The 21,341-nt window shown below is 62.3% G+C and overlaps 1 protein-coding gene across 1 annotated transcript in view; it reads left to right on the top strand.

Moving 5' to 3' along the window:
• Nucleotides 1-21,341, top strand: part of PTCH2 (patched 2) — a 55,987-nt gene that overhangs the window by 12,777 nt on the left and 21,869 nt on the right. The window contains 5 exon segments of the mRNA XM_032804567.2: nt 12,729-12,918; nt 13,134-13,203; nt 13,691-13,782; nt 19,067-19,262; nt 20,482-20,603. Of these exon segments, the coding sequence (XP_032660458.2) occupies nt 12,729-12,918; nt 13,134-13,203; nt 13,691-13,782; nt 19,067-19,262; nt 20,482-20,603 (670 nt within the window).

Below are 21,341 nucleotides of genomic sequence, written 5' to 3'. Positions count from 1 at the left end.
GGTGTGTCATTGTGAGGCGCCAGACATGGGCGACAGGTATTCTAGGCTGGGGAGGCTGTGCTGCTCCAAACAGCCAGATGTGTCCCCACCCATGCTCCGCCCCCAGAGCCCCCCTCCTGCTTCCCACTGAGTGGCTCCCCCTGTGTGGTGGCCCCAGCTTGGACCGTGTCACCCACCCTCCCGGTGCTCCGGGCCTGGGGGCGCTAGCCTGGGGCAGTGGCCGTGGGAGGGGGCCATGGAAGGGGCGGGGCTAGCATTCCCCAGCTGGTGCAAAGGTGTGATGTCATGTGTGATGCAGTGTGATGTCACGGTTCTTATCGAATAGAAGGACTGGAAGGGACCTCGAAAGATCATCCCCTGCATTCTTGGCAAGACTAAGGATTATCTAGGCCAGCGATAATCAATTATTTATTGTCAAGGGCCACGTTTCTTAGACCAGGTACAGTCAAGGTCCAGACTCTAGAGAAAATAGTACAACAATGACAATAATAATGATGATTGTGTGGTCTGTCCAGAAGTGTCTGGCAGTCTAGACTTGGTCCATGACCCTCCTGTTGACTGCCCCTCATCTAGACCATCCCTTGTCCAACCTGCTCTTACAAATCTCTAGTGATGGAGATTTCACCACCTCCCTGGGCAATTTATTCCAGTGTTTAACCATCCTGACAGTTAGGAAGTGTTTCCTGATGTCCAACCTAAACCGCCCTGGCTGCAATTTAAGCCCGTTGCCTCTTGTCCTAGCCTCAGAACAATTTACCTCCCTCCTCCTTGTAACAACCTTATATGTACTCGAAAACTGTGATCGTGTCCCCTCCCAGTCTTCTCTTCTCCACATTGAACAAACCCAGTGTTTCCAGTCATCCCTCATAACTCATGTTATCTCAACCTTTAATCATTTTTGTTGCTGTTCTCTGGACTTTCTCCAATTTGTTCCCATCTCTCCTGAAATGTGGCACCCAAAACTGGAGACAGTACTCCAGCTGAGGCCTAATCAGCACGGATAGAGCGGAAGAATGACTTCTCGTGTCTTGCTCACAACACTCCTGCTAATACAGCCCAGAATGATGCTTGTTTGCTTTTTTTGTAACAGTGTTACACTATTGACTCCTATTTAGCTTGTGATCCACTCTGATCCCCAGATGCCTTTCTGCAGTATCCTTCCTAGGCAGTCAGTTCCCATTTTGTATGTGTGCAGCTGATTGTTCCTTCCTCAGTGGAGCACTTTGCATTTGTCCTTCTTGAATTTCATCCTATTTACTTCAGGCCATTTCTCCAGTTTATCCAGATCATTTTGAATTTTAATCCTGTCCTCCAAAGCACTTGCAACCCCTCCCAGCTTGGTATCATCCACAGACTCTGTAAGTGTCCTCTCCATGCCACATTATTATCTAAATCATTCAGCAGGTGAGCCAGCTCTGGTGCCACTTGGCGTGATGCTGTGTGACTGTGTGTGATGTCAGGGGGCCTGGCCTTTGTGTGTTACACAGGGGGCCCGGGCTGTGTGCAGCACTGTTGTGTGTTACATGGGGGCCTTTGGGTGCCCCCTGTTGTCCCAGCCCAGGAGCCCTGCAGCACTCTGTACCCACGCCATGGCCCCATATTGGTGCTGCTCGGCTGCCCACAGGTACGAAAGCAGGGCAGCCCCTTTGGAACAGGCCTGACCCTATTGTTTGACGACCCCGTGGGGGGGGGGGGCATGAAATCAATGGGTGCCAGTAACTGCTACCACAGGGCTTGTCATAGGGAGGGGAGAGGAGATTCCAGGAACCCAGATACCAGGGTGATGGGCTCAGGCTAAGATCTCCTGCAATCGGCTGCCTGAGCAGTAGGGAGTGGCCAAAGCAGGACTGATCAGGGCTCGAAGCCCATGGCAGGTTGTAGGGTGGTATTGGGGGGTGTGCCCCATAGCTGGAGGTGCCCAGGTGCCAGAGTGGCCCCCATGCTTCATAGTGGTGTCCAGCCCAGCGGGCCAGCTCCACAGCTGTGGGCTGGGGAAGCCCCAGTATACAGAGCTCCCAGGCTGCCGTCTGTCTGTGTTCCTGGCACTGGCTTTCTTCGTCTGCCTGGCAGCCCCCGGCTGTGTGGAGAGAGCTGGCTTCACACAGGGCCTGTCATCTGGGCGAGCCATTTCCCCCTGTCTGTGCCTGGAACAACCCTGGGATTTCTGCCCTTTATCCCAGGATCTCAAAGCACTTAGCAGACAGTATGGCACGCAGTCTCCCCCACCTGCCCTGCAGGATCTTTAGTCCCATTGCTGCCAGTGGGGAAACGTGAGGCACGGGGACTAGAACCCAGGTGTTCTGACACTCTGTCCCCCCACTCCTCGCTGCCCTGCCAGGGCTGGGGATGGAATTGCAGTCATCACTCCTGGGCGACTCAGCCTATAGATTTCTAAGTCGAGTGACCAGATTTTATTGGGACAGTCTCGATATTTGGGGCTTTTTGTTTAGGGGGCAGTTTGGGCACCCCGCCATAGAAGCCCTCCTGGATGCTCTGAGCCTCTGGGAGGTGTAGTGGGGGGCAGCCCACTGGGAGACTGGGCTTTACAGGCCCATCAGCTCACAATGCCCCTGGATTGGCCAGGTGGGTTGATGCTGCGGTTGGGAGCAAAGGGGGTTTGTGACGGGTGGCCAGGTTTCCTGGGAGCTCTGTTCATGTGGCCGCCATTAGAGCGGGAGCGTCTGGGGGAGTGGGGCAGGTGCTGGGGTCCAGCCTTTGCCAGCCCTGCCTCCCAGCCAAGGCTCTTGGGTGGCTCATGTGATGAGTTGGGGGGGCTCAGCCAGGCTCCCCATAGTCCCAGAAGTCGCCATCGTCCTTGGTTCTTGGTGCCCCCTTGTCGGCAGCCTCAGCAGGGAGGCCCAGGGCTTGGTGGTTCCCAGGCTGAGCTCCCGGCTCTGTGCCAGTGCTGGTTCCTGCAGGGCATGTGATAGGGGGTGCTGCCAGCCAGGGTGTGTGTGTGTGACTTCAGGACCCCCAGGGCGGGGCACTACTGGGCTGTAGGTATGTGTGCCGGGGAGGGCGGCAGGCAGCACAAAGGGGCAGGCAAGGAGCTGAGGGGTATTGGTGGTGACAGGCCTCGTTAGCGAGAGCGGCTCTCCCTGCCTGGTTAGGTTGCATCTGGCTATGCCGTGTTCCTGATGGCATACGCAGCGGTGCACCTTGACTCTGTATGCAATTCCACACTGCCCGGCTCCAGCCCTGTCCTCCAACCGACCACTTGCATTCTCCCAGCTGGGGTGTGAATACCCAGTAGGGTGGGCTGGCTGCTGGGTGCCCACATGGCCCGCATTCTGCTCCCCAGCTTTGGGGCATGGCTCAGGGCATCCTGGGTGGCTCAGCGGCAGGTTGGGGCTAAGTCTGCCAGTCTTTGCAGCTGGCAGCAGCGTGGGCAGGATGCCAGCGTTTGGATCCTCTCGCTCACTCTGCTGGAGGCAGCGAGGGGCAGTGCGTTGTGGTGTGAATTCAGCTCCTTGAGGCTGAGTGTAGGGGCGCTGGCTGGTTGCGGTGACCCCCCCCCCCGCCCTGAACAGGGGGGCCGTAAAACTCTCCTGCTGCAGTGGCTGCGGCGCTGGGTGTGCTACCCTGCAAAAGCTGGGATGGCCTCAGGTCCCCTTTCACGTTCCATCCCAGGCAGCAGCGACCTGGGTCTGAACCCATGGATGGCAGGTGCAGACAGTGGAGCTGTGTGTAGGGCTCCGGCAGCCATGGGGACCTCCCTGTCCCTTTTGGATGTGGGGGGCTGGGGAGATCTTGGAGGGCAGGTTGCAGCCCAGCCTCTACAGGGAGGCCCCCTGGCTCCTTGGTGGGTGGGGGCGATGGCGCAGTGGGCCTGAGGGGTGGGATGTGGTCCGTAGCCCTCTCCTTGGTGCCCCTTACCCATCCGTTTTGCTCCATGCTGATGCGTCCCCTGGAACTTGGGAGCCCAACACTGAGAGATGCAGGGGGACCCTGTGGTGATGCCCCAACCCGCAGGAAATACCCGCCCGCTGGGCCACACTGCTGGGCTGCGTGCCAAGGGGGGGCGACGCCTCGGCCAGCAGGGCACCAAGGGCAGTGCTGCTTCAGAGACGGGCAGGGGCCCCGGTAGGGGGCCGGGTCCATCCCCTGTGCGAGGCGGGGCAGGAGACGCTCCTTGGGGCCCATTCAACATCAGGCCCCGCAGGGGGCACTTCCAGGGGTACCAATCTGCACCCCAGCTCAGAGCAGGCCTGGATGATGGCAGGTGGGTGCCATGCTGTTGCTATAGCAACCAAAGGAGAGCGCCCCTAAAGAGTAGCGTGAACTGGGCTGGCGCAGCATCAGCCCCACCTCTCTGCCCATCCGTGGGCACCTGGTCCTAGCTCTGGCTGCTGGCCGGGGCACCTGCAGGGGGGAGCTGGGGGGCAGCGTTGTCCACGGCACGCCTGCCCCATGTCCCTGGCTGTGCCTGCTGGGTGAGCTTGGCTTAGCGTTGACACTGGAGGCTGTGGTGGGGCAGGGCCTCTCTCTCAGGGACGGGGGTGCAGCCCCTGGCACAATGGGCCCCCGAGCTCGGCTGGGCCCTCCAGCCACTGCTGGCGTGCGAGTTGTGCTGACAGAGGAAATGGCCCAGAGAGAGTTTGCTCGGGGAGCGGGAGGGGGTAGAGCCAGACCGAGCCATGGGCAGAGGGGTGATCATTCCCCAGGCCTGGCGCGCTCAGTGGGGTGGCCTGGCTGAGTGGGAGGAGGTGCCTGGTGCTGTCAGTGAGCTGAGGATGCTGTAATTATGGGGATCAGCGGCGGCAGGGGAGGCTGCTGTGCAGACGCTGCCCTGGCCAGAGGGGTCAGTGGTGCTGTCCCAGGCGGCTGCTGGGAAGAGCTGCCTGGGGGAGCTGGTGCCACGCTGGGGGGCAGGGCCCTCTTAGCTTGACTGTCTCTGAAAGCATCCGCTCCTGGCTGCGTTCCCCAGCCCATGTGTCTCTGGGCACCAGACCAGGGTGCAGCCTGTCTGCTCCTGCCCCCCGGCTGGGTACACTCCACCCTCGCCTGGCGCACGCAGAGCAGCTGTGGCTGCAAGGGCTCCGGGTCGCCTCCCGCTGCGCTGGGTGCGACTGCCTGGGAGGGAATAGGGGCCCCTCCGTGAGCTGTGTTTGGAGGCCGATTGGCACCAGAACTGGCACAGCCCTGTTGGTCCCAGTGGGTCCATCCCCTGCCTGCTGGGCCGGGCGAGGCCGTGCTTAGCCAGTGATATGAGTGGTCCCTGGTTTTAACCCAGCTCTGGGTCTGGTGTGGGGTGAGGTCCAGCTTACAGTGCAGCGCCATGGGGAGCTGGGCTTCTGCAGGGGCATGTCTGGGGGCAGGCTCAGACACTGCCCCGAGGCTCCTGTGCCCGATCCTCAGCCCCACGGGTTTCCTGGGCAGGGGGCAGGGTCCCTCCATGTCTGGATGCTGAAGCACAAGGGGGAATGGGAGGCTCTGGCACCCCAAGCCCTCGGGACTCAGAGGAGATTGGAACCCGGCTGCACCCCCTGGAGGGCTGGGGGGTGGGGGGACTGGCTAGAACCAGAGGGGCCCTGTGCATGAGAAAGCCAAGTGCTCCTTTTGTTAATTGGAGGAAAGGAGAATTTGCATAGCACTCCTCATTAACATGCTCATTGTTGCTATCTTGCTGGCTGGTAGAGCCCCCTCCCCCTACTGCATGCTCCCCTCCCCCTGCGCAGCCCCCTCACCCCTGGGGTGACAGCAACCAGCCAGGGCTGGCATGGTGGCTCTCCCTCAGCTCAGATCTGGGGGGCTAGGGTGGGCACGCACCCCCTGTGCCAGCCAGCGAGCCTCTCGTTTGAAGTGCACTTGGCAGGCCTGGGCTTCGGCCTTGTCTTTTCATCTCACTCCCTGGTTAATTAGGAGGTTGGAATTTGAGGCTTCCTCAATCGCCTTTGAAGCTCTTCCTTGGCTCGGAGCGCCCTGTTCCAAATTAACACTAATTACAAGGGACGCCCCCCACCCCCCCAACACTTGCAGATGTGCAGTTCTTCCTGCAGTGGCACTCGGGGGTAACGACAAACGCGCCATGGAAATCCCCAGCAGCTGGATGGCCGGGGTTCGGGGGGGCAGGATCGCTGGGGGGTCCCTGGGGAGTGCGCGACACGAGGGGCTAGACAGCAGGCCTGCACGCTCTCTAGCGGGTGCTGTCCGTCCATCCTCATAACCCCCATCTCTCTCCTCCTGCCCTTTTTCCCTCTCTCCATGCTGGGTTTCTGCTGGATGGCTGGGCTGAGCCTGGAGCAGCTCAGTGCATCTCCTGCCTGACCTCCCAAACAGCTGGCAGTGGTTTGGATGCCTCCTCCGACACCCACGCAGCACCCCCTGCGTCTCCCTGTCCCCTTTCACAGGCACAATGGCTCCCCCGCCTTCCCTGGCACGGCCTCCTTCACAACTGCCATCCGACTGTCCCCAGCTGTTCCCGGAGCCCTGGGGGGAGGGTGGGATGGAAAAATAAAAGCATGAAAGAAATAATAAGTCATTAAAGGCGAAGATTCTGTTGCTTATTTGGGGTCTCGCTCTCACTGTGCTTGGCCTCCTGTGTGCTGGCCGGCAGCCAGAGCTGGCAGAGTGCTGCACTGAGCCGTGAGCTGGAGAGACGGAGCGTGGTCCCAATCCTGCTCCCTTGGCAGGGGCTGGACTGAGGCTGGGGCCTGCTGCGTGCGTTCCCTCTCAGCTCCAAGCTGCTCCCTGCTGGGATCTGTGCTGCAGGACTGATCCATCCCGTGTTTCCAGGAGCCAAGCGGCCGCGGCCTGAAGGACTGACTGTAAACGGGGGGCCAGCAGCCGGCCAGCCTGGGGGCTGGGTGCCAGCTGGGTCACTGCCTGGCTGGGTGACTGTGGCAAGCCACCCCCTCCCTGGGTGCTGGTTCCCCTCAGTGTGCCCTGTCGGGTTAGATTGTGAGATCTTCTGGGCAGGGGCAGGGGCGGTGCCTGGCACAGTGGGGCCCCAGGCTGCAGGGGCGGCTGTAGGTGCCACCATAATAAACAGAATGAGAGAAAGAAACCTGAGTAGGCCCAGCCCTCCATGTGGTGCCCTGTCCTGGGTGTTCCATGGGGTGGCCCTTGCCTGTTCCATGGGGTGCCCCATTCTGCATGGCATCCTAGCCCCCTGCCCATTCCATGGGGTGCTCTGTTCTGCATGGCGTCCCGTCCCCCGCCCGTTCCGTGGGGTGCTGCCTTCTGCATGGCGTCCCGTCCCCCGCCCGTTCCGTGGGGTGCTCCCTTCTGCATGGCGTCCCGTCCCCCGCCCGTTCCGTGGGGTGCTCCGTTCTGCATGGCGTCCCGTCCCCCGCCCGTTCCGTGGGGTGCTCCCTTCTGCATGGCGTCCCGTCCCCCGCCCGTTCCGTGGGGTGCTGCCTTCTGCATGGCGTCCCGTCCCCCGCCCGTTCCGTGGGGTGCTCCGTTCTGCATGGCGTCCCGTCCCCCGCCCGTTCCGTGGGGTGCTCCCTTCTGCATGGCGTCCCGTCCCCCGCCCGTTCCGTGGGGTGCTGCCTTCTGCATGGCGTCCCGTCCCCCGCCCGTTCCGTGGGGTGCTCCCTTCTGCATGGCGTCCCGTCCCCCGCCCGTTCCGTGGGGTGCTGCCTTCTGCATGGCGTCCCGTCCCCCGCCCGTTCCGTGGGGTGCTGCCTTCTGCATGGCGTCCCGTCCCCCGCCCGTTCCGTGGGGTGCTCCCTTCTGCATGGCGTCCCGTCCCCCGCCCGTTCCGTGGGGTGCTGCCTTCTGCATGGCGTCCCGTCCCCCGCCCGTTCCGTGGGGTGCTGCCTTCTGCATGGCGTCCCGTCCCCCGCCCGTTCCGTGGGGTGCTGCCTTCTGCGTGGCATCCCGTCTCCCTCCTGTTCCGTGAGGTGCTCCCTTCTGCGTGGCGTCCCGTCCCCCGCCCGTTCTGTGGGATGCCCCATTCTGCATGGCGTCCCGTCCCCCGCCCGTTCTGTGGGGTGCTCCGTTCTGCATGGCGTCCTGTCCCCTGCCCGTTCTGTGGGGTGCTCCCTTCTGCATGGTGTCCTGTCCCCCTCCTGTTCCATGGGGTGCTCCATTCTGCATGGCGTCCCGTCCCAGTCCCATTCCATGGGGCATTACCTGCCTGTTCTGTGGGGTGTCCCTGGCCTGTTCTGTGGGGTGCCCTATCCCATCCTGGGCCTGTGCCGTGGGGTGCCCTGTTCTGCAGGAAGTCCCATCCTGTCCCAGGCCCGTTCTGAGGGGTGTCCTCTCCCCTCTCGGGCCTGCCATTGCTATGGTCCATCTCAGGTGGACGGGAACGTGAGGGCCCTGGCTGGTTGGGGGAAGAGCGAGAGCACCTGTGCCTTTCCCCTTTCATCATAGCACCCCCACAGCCTGCCGCCACACAGGGGAGGAGAGTTGATGCTGGACAGAGGGAGAGTTTTGCCCAATGTCCCGTGGCAGAGCTGGGAACGCAGCCTAAGGCTCCTGCACCCGGGTGGCGCCCCTAACGCCACGTTGACACGCACCGGCAGCATCCCGCCCTCCTCCCCCAGGTGCTCTGGCGCTGGAGGGGGAGACGCTGGGAATAGTGCTGTTCGGGCCGGGGAGCCAGCAATTGCGAAGCTGTGCTCGCTGGCGCTCTGTGCTATAGCTGGCGCGCTCTGCGCTGGCCACGTGTGTGTCCAGCTGGGCCCTCGGGATGAGCGGCCATGGAAAGGGTGCGTGGAGGGGAAAGAGGCTGTGTGGTTAGCCTCTGGAGAACTGGATTCAAATCCCACTTCTGCACACTGGGGGAGTCTGCAGAGGGAATACGGAAACTGGGCAGAGGCTGTGCCCAGTCGGGCTGGCTGAGCACGCAGGTATCGCGGCCGATCTGCCCCCGCCTGGTGCTGGTGCCAGCTGCTTTAGAGGAAGGGGCAAGTGTCAGGTTTGCCAAACCCCCATTTTATTTCCAGAAAACAACCCTCTCCCCCTGCCATTGTGTTGAACTCCCCTTTCTCCTGAAATGATTGGCCTGGCCCCGGCTGAGATGGGAAAGGCAGCTAGAGCCAAGACGTCGAGCTGCGGCTCCAGCTGGGGAATGGAAATCTCAGGGCTTCTCCAGGGAAAATGGAAGCGACCAGACCCCAGGCTATGGGGAGGCCTGTTAGGAAAGACCCGGAATGTTCTAGAAGTGCAGCAGGGTGTAGAAATGGGTCCGGTCTCTGGCAGCCGGCGAGACGGGTGGTTAGCGGGAGCAATCGGCCGCCTTTGGGTGGTGACCGGAGGGGAGCGGGGGGCCCGTCAGAGGAGGGGCTGGGGCTGCCTGAATCTAGGAGTTGCTGGACGGTGGGCCCAGCCGGATAAATCTGCTTTTCCGGTTTCCACTGGGTTGAATTCACAAGGTGGTTCTAAGTGTGGCACTGGTGAAAGCTGCTGGTCAGTATGGCAGATGGGCTAGTGGGGAGCAGGGCCGCACAGCGGCGTGTGTCGCCGGCACGCCTGGGGCTGCAGGGAGTGGAGGGAAAGTGGGTTGTTCCTCTGACAGGGAGATGGGAATGGTATGGAGATGGGCTGCTCAGCAGCGTAGTGCACTGGCTGGGTGCTCACAAGGGAAAGGGCAGGAGATGAGTCTGTCGTGGTCAGATGTGCCAGAGAGCAAGGGTGGAAGGGGGAAGGCAAAGACGAGCTTGATAAGAAAGTTGCAGCCGCCTTGTGTGGGGGATCAAAGGAACGATCTGCAGAAATGAGTCCCCTGGAGAGAAGCTCAGGCCCCGCTGCTGGGTGAGGCAGGAGCAGAGACAACCCAAAAGGAAGGACCAAAACCTCTCCAGCGTGCGTCAGACGGGGGTGACACAAGGAACGCTCTGGGATGGCTACAGGGGTGCAGGCAGGAGGCAGTGAGCGGCTGGAGAGCCTGCGTCTAGGGAGGAGCCAGTATGGGCTGTGTAGGGGCTGAACGTGTCCGTCCCCGGCTGCAGCTGCAGGGCTGATGGTGACATGGGCCTGGACCAATGTTCCCTCTCGTTTTTTACATCCATGTGCGGAATGAATGTTATGTGCACCAATATGGAGGTGATGTGCGGTGGGAGTGGGGCTGATGGGCTCAGGGTGCGGGAGGGGGCTCAGGGCTGGGAGAGAGGGTTGGGGTGCAGGGGCATGGGCTCTGAAGTGGGACCAGGGATGAGGGATTTGACGTGCAGAATGCCCCGGGGCTGCGGTGAGGAGAGAGGATTCCCCCAGCCCTCTCTTGCCACAGCTGTTCCGGGATGGGGGAGAGGCGCCTCTCTCAGGTCGGTGCTGGGGCCGGCAGGGATAGGCACCTCTCCCCGGCATGGCAGGTTGGTGCTGGAGCCGGCAGGGAGAGGTGCCTCTCCCCGGCGCGGCAGGTCGGTGCTGGGGCCGGCAGGGATAGGCGCCTCTCCCAAACACAGCAGGTCGGTACTGGGGCCGGCGGGGAGAGGCGCCTCTCCCCAGCACAGCAGGTCGGTGCTGGGGCCGGCAGGGATAGGCACCTCTCCCTGGCGCAGCAGGTCGGTGCTGGGGCCAACAGGGTTAGCCACCTCTCCCCGGCGCGGCAAGTTGGTGCTGGGGCATCAGGGTTAGGCGCCTCTCCCCGGCGCAGCAGATCAGTGCTGGGGCCGGCAGGGATAAGCGCCTCTCCCCAGCGTGGCAGGTAGGTGCTGGGGCAGCAGGGATAAGCGCCTCTCCCCGGCGCGGCAGGTCGGTGCTGGGGCAGCAGGGATAAGCGCCTCTCCCTGGCACGGCAGGTCGGTGCTGGGGAGAGGCATCTCTCCCTGCTGCAGCCCTGAGCCCCTGTGCAGGGCTTAATAGGCAGCTGGGCGGCCGCACAGCTGAAAGGAACTTAGGGGACAGCGAATGGAAAACGAAGAGGATGTCTGAGCAGTTCCGGTGCTGCCATCCCAGCCTCTGTCCGCCTCACTGCGGAGCAAGGGCTGCCTGAAACGCAGGCTGGTAGCTCAGAAATTCTTCCCCAGGCGCCCTTAGGCTTGAAGCTGGCAAAGGAGGTTCGTTTGCCTGGGTCCCAGCCACCCATTGGGGCTGGCTGAGTCTCTGCATTTTGCATCTGGCTGCCTCAGTGGATTGAAATTTGTAAGGAGTGCGAGGGAGATTCGGGTCAAACCCACAGCGTGCCCCTTGCCTGCACCAAGGGACAGGCCCAGCCGAGGCCCAGCGGCTGGCAGATTCCTAGGCCAGTCTGACTTATCTAATGAGCAGCAAAGAAGAAGGAATTTTTGTTTGTTTGTTTCAGTGTGCAGAGGCCAGCCAGCGCCAGGCCCCATCACAGAGAGGACCGTTCCCTGCCCCAGAGAGCATGCAGTGTGGTACAGAAACCCCACAGCTGGTCCCAGCTAGGCAGGAAGAGCCCGTCCCTCTCGTCTCGCTCCGACGGCTCCCCCACATCTGTGTTAGCGCAGGAACGGGGGGTGGGTCTCGGCTTGGGGCACCCGATGAGTGAGAGGAATGTGACAGCACGTTGAGAATTGAGAATCGAGCCAGTTCCCAGACATCCTGCCCAGCCAGGGCAGCATCTGTCCAGGGTTTTTTTTGGGTGTCGAGTGGGTTTGGCTAAACTGCCGTCATGCGCTAGGTGCTGCAAAAGCAAACACGTGTGTCCGTATTTACTGGTGGGGCGCCTTGCTCACAGGGTGCGTGCAGCGTAACCGTGCTTATGAGGCAGCTCAGGCAGGACTTGCTGGGGGGGGCCAGGGTTTGCTTCCTCTTCTGTTTCTATTCTAGTGTATGCGGGAGGTGCCCCATAACGTAATGCAGTCATTGCCCAGGGTTACACAAACCCGGGGCTTGGTAGACAGAGACTCAGCCCACTTTGTTCCACGGCAAACACACCCTGAAAACCCTTCTAACCTTCCGTTAAAGGGAAACCAGCTAAAGCCTTTGAAATGCCAAAGATAAACTACAGCTTTTATTGTAACGCAGGCCCCATTCCCCTCCCATCAGCCCCCTCGTCTGACTGTCGCTTTAAATGGTCTCAGAGATGGTCAGAACGGTCCCCTCAGCGGGTGTCTGGGATGCGGCTGGAGCCAATGGAGTGGCGACGTCGGCCGAGTCCATCTCTCTCTGTAGTGGTCAGGACACGTCTCAGGATCAGCGTGACAAAGGCGCGGGGCCCCAGGAGGCAGTGTGGGTGGCAGCTAGGACGGTGGGGCTCACTCCAGGAGCCTCTGTTTGTTATGTCTTTCCCCACCAAATCTCTTTCTTTAAGGCCCCGCCAAGGGCCAGCTCAGCCGCTCATGATTCTGTCCACCAGTTAGGCCTAATATCGAACGTACCAACTTTGGCATATTAACTTCCGGCTGCACATCACCTGTTCATTTCAGCCCAGTTCTCAGGTGAGGTCAGCTTGGCCTTTTGGATTAGACTAAGGCCATTTTTCTGTTGCCCTTTTGGACCTTTGCTCACTAGCGTTGGTTATTTTAGGTTATTGTAACATCTGATGAACTTTTTACAGGTGAGCTCACTATTGGGGTAAATTTGTAGGCCCAGCAGGTCTCAGGATCTACAGAAAATCTGATCCCCCGCTGAGCTCTGGGATATCCTGTTGCAGAGAGTTCCACAGGTTAATTTTGCATTGTGTAAAAACATGTTCTCTAATTTCTTGCCTCCTCATTTCGTTGGATGTCCCCTCGTTCAAGTGCTCTGGGCAGAGCTGAGCTCCAGCCAGTCTCATCTCTAGGGGGGTTCTGCTGGGGGGAGCTGCCTCCAGGAGGGTCCCCAGCCACCTTGGGGGCGGCGTGTTAATTGAAGTTCTCTCATTCTCTCCCCAGCTGGCAGCCGTGTCAGCCAGGAGCTCAGGTACACGAAAGAGAAGCTGGGGGAAGAATCCGTCTACACGTCCCAAATGCTGATCCAGACCCCAAAACGGGAAGGGGAGAACGTCCTCACCCAGGAGGCGCTGGAGCTGCACCTCGAGGCGGCACTGGCAGCCAGCAAGGTGCAAGTCTCGCTGTATGGAAAGTGAGTGTGACGCAAAAGGGCCACGGGCCATGGGGGTCCCAGGGTCTGGATTCCACTCTGCCTCCTGATGCCCCAGCCCTGGCCCCTCCTGGCACCCTGCCCCTCCTAACGCTTCCTAATGACCCTATCTCTCTTGATTCCCCCCCAGTGCCCAGCACCGTACAGCTCCCTCTGCCATTCTAACCTTCCTTTCGTTTCTCTGCTTATTTTCCCAGATCCTGGGATTTGAACAAAATCTGCTACAAATCCGGTGTCCCGATCATTGAGAATGGCATGATCGAGCGGGTGAGGCCCTGGGACCGGATTGGCACTGCAGGAATTGCCCTGAAGTGCCTGGGAAATTGCTGATGTCCTGCTGCCCAGGCCCCACTCTGCAGGGCGGCTGACCCCACGGGCTGGTGTTGCCCGCACGGGCAGAGAGCCTGGGGCACGAGGGGCGCTCGCTCTCCATGGCCGGTGGCGATGGGAAAAGGCTGGGTTGGATCCAGAGCTTGTCTGGCCCCATTGCGAGATCCAGGCCTGGCCCTGCGCTGCCTGTATGCAGCGCAGAGAGGTGAGGGGGCAGGGTCTGGCTCTGCGTAGCAGGACAGTCCCAGGGAGGCTGCTGGAGCTGCAGAGGAGAAGGCTCTCACCCCTGCGGCAGGGAGCCAGGGCTGGAGAGGTGGGGACCAGAGCCGGCAGGGGAAGAAGCGTGCAGGAGGCGGTAATAGTGCAACAGGGGATCCAGCAGTGGTTCTGATCCCTCCCCTTGTGTCCCCCCCCCCCCCCCCAGATGATCGAGAAGCTTTTCCCCTGTGTGATCCTGACCCCTCTGGACTGCTTTTGGGACGGCGCCAAGCTGCAGGGAGGCTCCGCCTACCTCCCGTGAGTACCCTCCCCCTGCTGCTCTGTGGGAGGTGCTGGGTCCCCCTTTCCCAGTGGGGTCTGCCTGCGGGCTCCCGGCTGGGCTGGCAGGGTATCGGTGGGGCAGTGCACGTGAGCAGCTCTGCCCAGTTACCGCTTGCCAATTAACTGCTGCACCAGCGCCCTGGGGCCCTGGCGTGTGCGGTACCCCACTTCGGCCACCCTGCAGGAGCTGGCAGGATTCCCAGGCTAGTCAATGTAGGACTCCTCTCTCTGCCCGCCCGCTGGGGTCTGTGCCTGCTCGACTCTTCGAGACTGTTTGCGTGGCTCTGACCGCCACTCCGCCAACTGTGCATGCTGCTCCCTTTACAGCCCTCCTCCAGCCTCCCGACCCTTCCCGTGGCTCTCCTCTGAGTGCCCCCCAGCTTGTGAGGAGGTTCCTGGGCACTGGGCTTCAAGTGCAGGGGGCTCACGTCCTAGCCAGCCTCTCCCCTCTCGGTGGCCACCCCAGATCCAGGCTGTGGGAAGCCATAGTTCCCGCCAGTAGCTGGACACCCCATGGTGACAGTCCCTGGGCCCGTAGGCCTGACCCCGTGGGCAGGGTTACTGCCCATGAGGCTGTGCGGCATCTCCATCTGCTCCTGGACTGGCCCATGGCTCATCAGAGGGCAGCAGGCCCAGTGGGGGTCGTACCCTCACTGCCTGTTGGGCCGAGCTGAGATGTGATCTCACCCCAAGGCAGGGCATGGTTGTGACCCTGTGTACGTGTCAGGCTGGCGGGTGACGGCGGGCCAAGGGCCTCCTGGTTACAGTGCAGGCTGTGGCCCTGCGCTGGGGCACAGTGCTGTGTAGCTGAGTTGATGGTCCTCTGTGCCCAGCCTGTGTGCCAGCCCTGTTGGCGCTGCCCCTGGAGGAATGGGACAGAGGCTGTGAGACCCCTAAGTATTTTACAGGCACTATTCACGATTTGAATTAAGCCTCCCTGTGAGTGAGCAGTAGAATGCAGGACTCCTGGGTTCCTAGCTCCTCAGCTGACTCCCTGGGTGACCCTGGGCAAGTTGCAGTGCTGCCCTGTGCCTCAGTTTCCCCATCTGTACATGGGGACACTGATAGCCACCCACCTCAGAGATGGGGCCGAATGTCAGCAGTCACCGTCACTGTCCCTGTTATACAGACATGGAAACTGAGGTGGGGAGAGTTGGCCAAGGTTGCCTGACGGCTCAGTGCCAGAGCTAGGAGGAGAACCCAGCTCCCAGCTGGGTGCATTAGCTGCCGGAACAGCCCCGCCAGACTCCACTGCCAGATCGTGGGCCCTGATGCCTCTCTCCCGGGCTGGTCCTCAGGTTTTTCTGAGGGTGCATGGGAGGGTCTGGAGGAGGGTGGGGAACAATACTTGGCATTCTTTCTGTTTACACGGCTGCAGACCAAACGGCAGCGCCCGCATTCTCATGCTAATGCCGCCCTGAAAGCCGCCAGTTGCCCAACAAATGAAATAGTGGTGGTATTCAGCCTGCTGCCTCTAGAGAGCGGGAGGGGAGGTGGGCCTGGGGGCTTTCAAACCCTAGTAGATAAAAGGAGGGAAGGATTGTAAAACAAACCCCCCAAAGCCTGGGGAACTCCCCGCACCCCCTTGACTTTGGGATGGGTGGCAAAAGGACGGGGTGCTGGCAGCAGGGGAAAATGTGGCTGGGGGGCTGTGATCTGCCATGCCGGGGGTCAGAGTCAGCCGGGAGGCCACAGCACCCTGGCTGGTAAAAGGGGATCTTGTGATCGTGCTCTGAAGCTGTCAGCGGAGTGGGGAGCAGGCAGAGCTGGGGTGGGATCACCCCTGTTCCAGGCCCAGCTCCTCACTCCTTCCTTCCTCTCTGCCCCACGCCCAGCCCCTGGGCAGGAGGGAAAGGGGATCCCTCTCCCAGTCCTGAACGTGAGCGGGTCTCAGTGCAGAGGGGCTGAACTCTCCAATCTTTTCCCCCTGCCCCGGCTTCCACTTCAGCCTCTCTTCCCCCTTGCACCCTGAGAGGGGGAACAAAGCGCAGCCCTCGCTGGAAAAACAAAAGGGGCTGCCTTGGCTCAGTGAAGCAAGAAGCAGCAGAGAAAGGAGCTCTCTGGCAGCGGCAGCAGCGCGGTTTGGTATGTGGGAATCTCAAAGCGCTCGCCCAGTTCCGAGCCAGCCGCCGTGAATTATTGGAGGGAGTTTCTGCCCCACGCCCAGCTCTTCTCCGCCTCGTCTCGCTCCCGCTCTTCCCTTCTCCTCCCAGAGCTCATTATTCTTTCCTTCGGTTCGTTATGAGAAAGGAGACCTCGTCTGACACGACGCAGGCCCCTGCCAGCCGGCGCAGACCCTGCCATCCCTGCTCTCGCGTGGGATCAGAAGGAAATACAGCGGAGGGCAGGCCAGAGACCCAGAGACACCCTTAGCCCCATCAGGCAGTATCTACTCAGGGCCTGAAGGGCCAACGCTGTGAGCGGACAGGGCGCTCGGTGCTTGCGGGCTCGGACCTCATGCAGGTCTGTGGCCATTTTGCGATGGACGTCCGCGGCCGTCTTCAGGAACTGGGAGCAGCTCCCCCACCGGGATCTCTGCCACTTCCTCGCCGGGCCTAGCCAAGGTGGTTCGGAGGCCCCTGGCTCTCCTTCCCCCCTCTCCCAGCAAGCCTGGGGATGGAGCTGCAGCATCAGGTGGGAACCAACTGCACAGCTCGTGGAGCAGGAGATGGGGCCAGGGCTGCAGACTGTGTCTAAAGGGGTAGCTCCGCATTGCTGCACCCGGCTGGTCCCATGGGCACCAGGAAGATGAAGAGGCATTGGCATATCCAAGGAAAGGCTGGCTCCAGGTCCTCCCTGACGTGCCCGAATCCCTTGGGCCCTTCCTGCTGGAAGCTGGAGCAAGCAGATGCAGAGGTTGGACCCATGGTGCTCTCCTCCCGCCAGCCAGCATGGCTGGACCGACCTGTGTGACCAAAGTAGCAGGAGAGTCCTTAGCACAGGAGACCCCAGCTTTTGCCAGCCCGAGATCAGGGCCATATGGTGGCTGGTGCCCATTGGCCAGGGCTAGTCCCTATCTCCAGTGCTAGCTCGATCGTCCGGTGGCTGGACCCACCTCTAGCCACAGGGCCATAGAAAAGGAAGAGGGTCTGGCCCCACCATGCTCATCCCCGGCTGCCAGTGCAGGGTTGTTCCCTACGGGCCAACCTCTGGGGCCAAGCCAGCGTCTCTGGTGCGGGGGCTCCCACCCTGCCCTCGGAAGCCGGCCCCACAGTCGGAGTTGCTCCCGGCTGGATCCTTCTGGGGTGTGTTTGCTGCCTCACTCCCCCATGAGCTTGTCGAGACACCCGGGTCGCCCTTCCCTGCTCCCCTGCAGGTTCCACACGCCTCACGTGCTCCAAGACGTTTACCGCCTAACCCCCCCAGAGGTGTGTCGCTTGCCCAAGCTATGCAGAGCTCTTGCTTGCCATCTGCCTTGTGCCTCAGCCCCATGGCCACCAAAGTCCCTCTGGGCTGGCCAAGTCCGTTGGGCGCTGACGTGTGGCTGGCACCCCCTCTGTGGAGTGCCCCTGTCCCGCTGGGCCGTGCCCTTAGCCTGGCTTGTCTCTCTCAGGCCCTGCGGGTCGAAGGTTTGGTTTTCAGTCCCCCATGCGGTGCTGGAGGAGGCGGAAGAAGGCGGCTGTGCTGGGGGCACATTGCAGGCTCCCTTGGCCCATCCCTTGGGGGCCAGGCGAGTGGCAGATCTCAGCTGGCGTGGTGTTAGTGTACGGCATGGATTGCAGCTGGCAGGGCCTGATCCAGGGCAGAGGATGGGGTGAGCGGCCAGGCTGATGGGAGAGGGAGGGGTTGATAACAGCCCTCCCACCCCAGGCATTGCTCCCCCTCCTCCACTGAGACGTGCCCCACTTTCTGTCTGCAAACCAGGGGGCACCGGATTCCTGGGGTCTGACCCCTTGTCGGTCTGCCTACCTGCAGCCCCTGCGCCAGTGGGTCCCCGCTGGTCCCTCTCCACCCCGGGCCCAGTCCAGATGGACGGGGCTCTCAGCCGGTCTGTGGGGGCTGCAGGGAGCAGGCTGCAGGGAGCAGACCGTGCACTGGGGGTCCAGGCAGCTTCAGAGGATGGAGTTTTGCTGGGTCCCTGCATCTGGAGACAGTGAGGCGATGGCTGAAGAGCCAGGCCATCCCAGCACCCACCCCCACCCCCAAGGACATGGCCAGCTGCCACCTCACACACACTACAGGGGACCAGCTTTTCCCCCGCCCTTTGTGATTTCCCAGGGATCTCTGGGGCCTGGCTGTGCGGCAGCGCTCAAGCCCATGGGTTGGAGCCCCAGTGTGCTGCGTGTGGGGGGGCGGGGGGAGATGGCATGGGCTGCCCTCGGCAGGGCGGGGCTGGGGGGGAGGTCACACACATGGCAGCAAGCAGCCCCTGCTCCAAGCAGCCTACATCCTGCGTAAAAGAGGTTGGCGCAGGGTGGGAGGGGAAACTGAGGCACGGGGGGAGGGACTTGCCTAGGGTCGCCCAGCAGGTCAGCAGCAGAGCCAAGAAGCTCCTTCCCCACTGGACCCCGCTGCCTGCTTGTAAAGCAAATGTCAGCAGCAGGTGCCAGACACTGTCCCCTTGTGCCTGCTACATCCTCTCTGCACCATCAGCAGCTGGGGGGCAAGGAACGGGGAGGCCCAGGAGAGGTGGGGATTGCAGGGGGGAGACAAGGTGTGAGGAAGAGGGGGGATCGGAAGGGGCGGAAGTCCCGGGGGGCAGTTTGCAGTCTGTTCTCACTTTCCCCCGCCTGCCCCATGGTGCTGCCTCTTCCCCTCTGCCTGGCCCCGTCCCGGCCGCCTGCTCCCCTCTATCAAGACATCAGGGCGCGGGTGCTAATTGCCCTGACTGGTGGCACAAAGGAGGGGCCGGAGCAGCGCTGGGCCGGGGGCGTGTAACAGGATCAGCCATGCTATTTGACTTGGCATCTGGTGCTGGCTTTGGGGGCAGCTGCCTTGCAGAGGGGTGGGGTAGAGGGACAGGGGGGAGGGGGTTGGCAAATCCTTGCAGCAAAACCCCATTGCTACAGCTCCGGCCCCACGGGGGAGTCCTGGGCGCAGGGACCCAGGGATTTGGGACAGAGGTTTCTGGGTGGCTGGGGACCAGCCCTGTGTGCAGCCAGCCCCTGGGCCATGAGAGGGCACCCTCCTGCATTACTAGCCTGGGCATGGTCAGAGGGCAGGTGCCCAGTGCAGGGGGCCCCCATCAGTCCAGGGGCAGGTGTCTGCAGGGGAGTGGCCGGGTGCATGACTCTCTGGGCGTGTGCTCTTGTTTTGGCAGGGGGCGGCCGGACATCCAGTGGACGAACCTGGACCCCGTGCAACTGCTGGAGGAGCTGGGCCAGTTCACCTCGCTGGAGGGCTTCCGGGAGCTGCTGGACAAGGCGCAGGTGGGACAGGCCTACGTGGAGCGGCCCTGCCTCAACCCCCGCGAGCCCGCGTGCCCTGCCAGCGCCCCCAACAGGCCGAGCCAGCAGGTGGGTGCCACCAGACACAGGGGCAGGGGGGTCCCCACCTCTTCCCTGTGTGTGTGTATGTGTGTCTGTGTGTGTGTTTGTGTCCCTGCCTGTCTTTGTGTGTGTGTCCCCTGCCTTTTCTGTGTGTGCATCTCTGCCTGTGTGTGTGTGTGTCCCCGCCTCTTCCCTGTGTGTGTGTGTGTCCGTCCCTGCCTGTGTGTGTCTGTGTCCCTGCCTGCCTCTGTGTGTGTGTGTGTGTTTCCCTGCCTGTGTGTGTCTGTGTCCCCGCCTCTTCCCTGTCTGTGTCTGTGTCCCTGCCTGTCTGTGTGTGTGTCCCCTGCCTTTTCTGTGTGTGTGTGTGTGTGTGTGTGTCCCCGCCTCTTCCCTGTATGTGTCCCTGCCTGTGTGTGTCTGTGTCCCTGCCTGCCTGTGTGTGTGTGTGTTTCCCTGCCTGTGTCTCTCAGTTCAGCTCACAGGCTCTGCGAGGGGGACACTGCCAGGGTGAAATGCAGGGCCAGCTACCCCCTGGTGTCCCCCGTGGCCAGCCACAGAGGAGCCGGCTCTGTATTTCAGACAGGCCGTCCCTGTGGCCCTGGCCCCGGCTCCAACCCTGCCAGGGAATTGGGGAAGTCTCGAAGCTTCTCCTTGCTCCATCTCCATCCCTGTCTCGGCGCCGTGTCCCCCTGCCCTTTCCGGGGCTGCCAGGGCTGCATTGACCCCTTTGCAATGCGCCCAGTGACCCCTGAGACTGCCAGGCCGCAGGAACCGGAGAGCGAAGAGACACCCCCTGCCCCCCCGCAGGGTGGGGCCCTCTGCCGGCAGCTAGTTCTTTGGCAGAGTTATTTCTCTGCTGCCCGGCAGACAGTGCTGGGCCCCACATCCCTGAGCTCTGTGGGTCCACAGAGCCAGTGGCTTTGCTCCCCTGGCAGAGTAAAGTGCAGAATCCCCAAGGTCGGTTCCTAATTTAGCCGTGCCCAATGGCTCGAGGCAGCTGGAGAGCCGTGCCAGCCGGGCGGTCTCGGGTCTTGTAAACAGCCTGGACCCTGCCCCAGCTCCTGGCAGCTGGGAGGTCTCAGGCTGTGTCCCACCAAGGTGACTCTGCTCCAGATTGATGCCCGCAAGGCTGAGGGCACAGCTGGGCCCCTTGCACCTCCCCTCACAACGTTTTGGGCCTGGGAGGTGCACAGCCTGGCTCCCCCAGCTCCTGTGCCTGTACTCACCCACCCCCTGCTCCCCCCAGGACCCCGACATCCCTGCCGAGCTGACGGGGGGCTGCCACGGCTTCTCCCGGAAATTCATGCACTGGCAAGAGGAGCTGATCCTGGGTGGCACCACGAAGGACCCACAGGGCAGGCTGCTGAGGTAAGCATGGGCACGGGGGGTGGGGGAGGCCTGGGCCTCAGGTTCCCCCTTTGTGGGGCCATGGACGAGCCCCCGCAGCGGCTGGGAGAGCGAAGGCGCTTTGAGTTCTCTCCTGCCTGGCCCGACCCTCTGCCCCCGAGCTACTTGGGATTCTCAGATTTCCTTCCGAGCAAGCAGGGTGTGCCCAGGCTGGGTCCGCTGGGATGGGCAAACCCCTGTGCCGCGTGTTTCCTAGGCCAGCCCAGGGCTCTGCTGTGTTGTGGGGCTGCCCGGCTGCAGTGCTCTGGAGGGGACACTGGGGGCAGGGCCACCCGCCTGCCCAGCTGGGGTGCTTGGGGTGGGGGGACATGGGGCAGGACGCTCTGGGGGAGGACACTGGGCAGGACCGGCCACCCAGCTGGGGTGCTCGGGGTGGGGCTGACTGCCCGGCTGGGGCACTCAAGGGGGGACGCAGAGTGAGGCTGACTGCCCGGCTGGGGCACTCAAGTGGGGGGATGCTGGGGGTGGGGCCGCCCTCCCGGCTGGGGCACTCAAGGGGGGGATGCTGGGGGCTGGGCTGGCTGCCTGACTGGCGTGCTCAGGGTAGGGGGAAGCGGGGTGGGGCTGGTCACCCGGCTGGGGCGCTCAGGGGGGACGCAGGGCAGGATGGGGCACTCAGAGGGGACGCAGGGCAGAGTGGGGTGCTGGGGGGGGATGCGGGGCAGGGTGGGGCACTCGGGGGACGCGGGGCAGGCTGGG

Source organism: Chelonoidis abingdonii, chromosome 7 (assembly GCF_003597395.2).
Source record: "Chelonoidis abingdonii isolate Lonesome George chromosome 7, CheloAbing_2.0, whole genome shotgun sequence".
Classification (NCBI taxonomy): Eukaryota; Metazoa; Chordata; order Testudines; family Testudinidae; genus Chelonoidis; species Chelonoidis abingdonii.
This window is presented reverse-complemented; position numbering and strand designations above follow the sequence as displayed.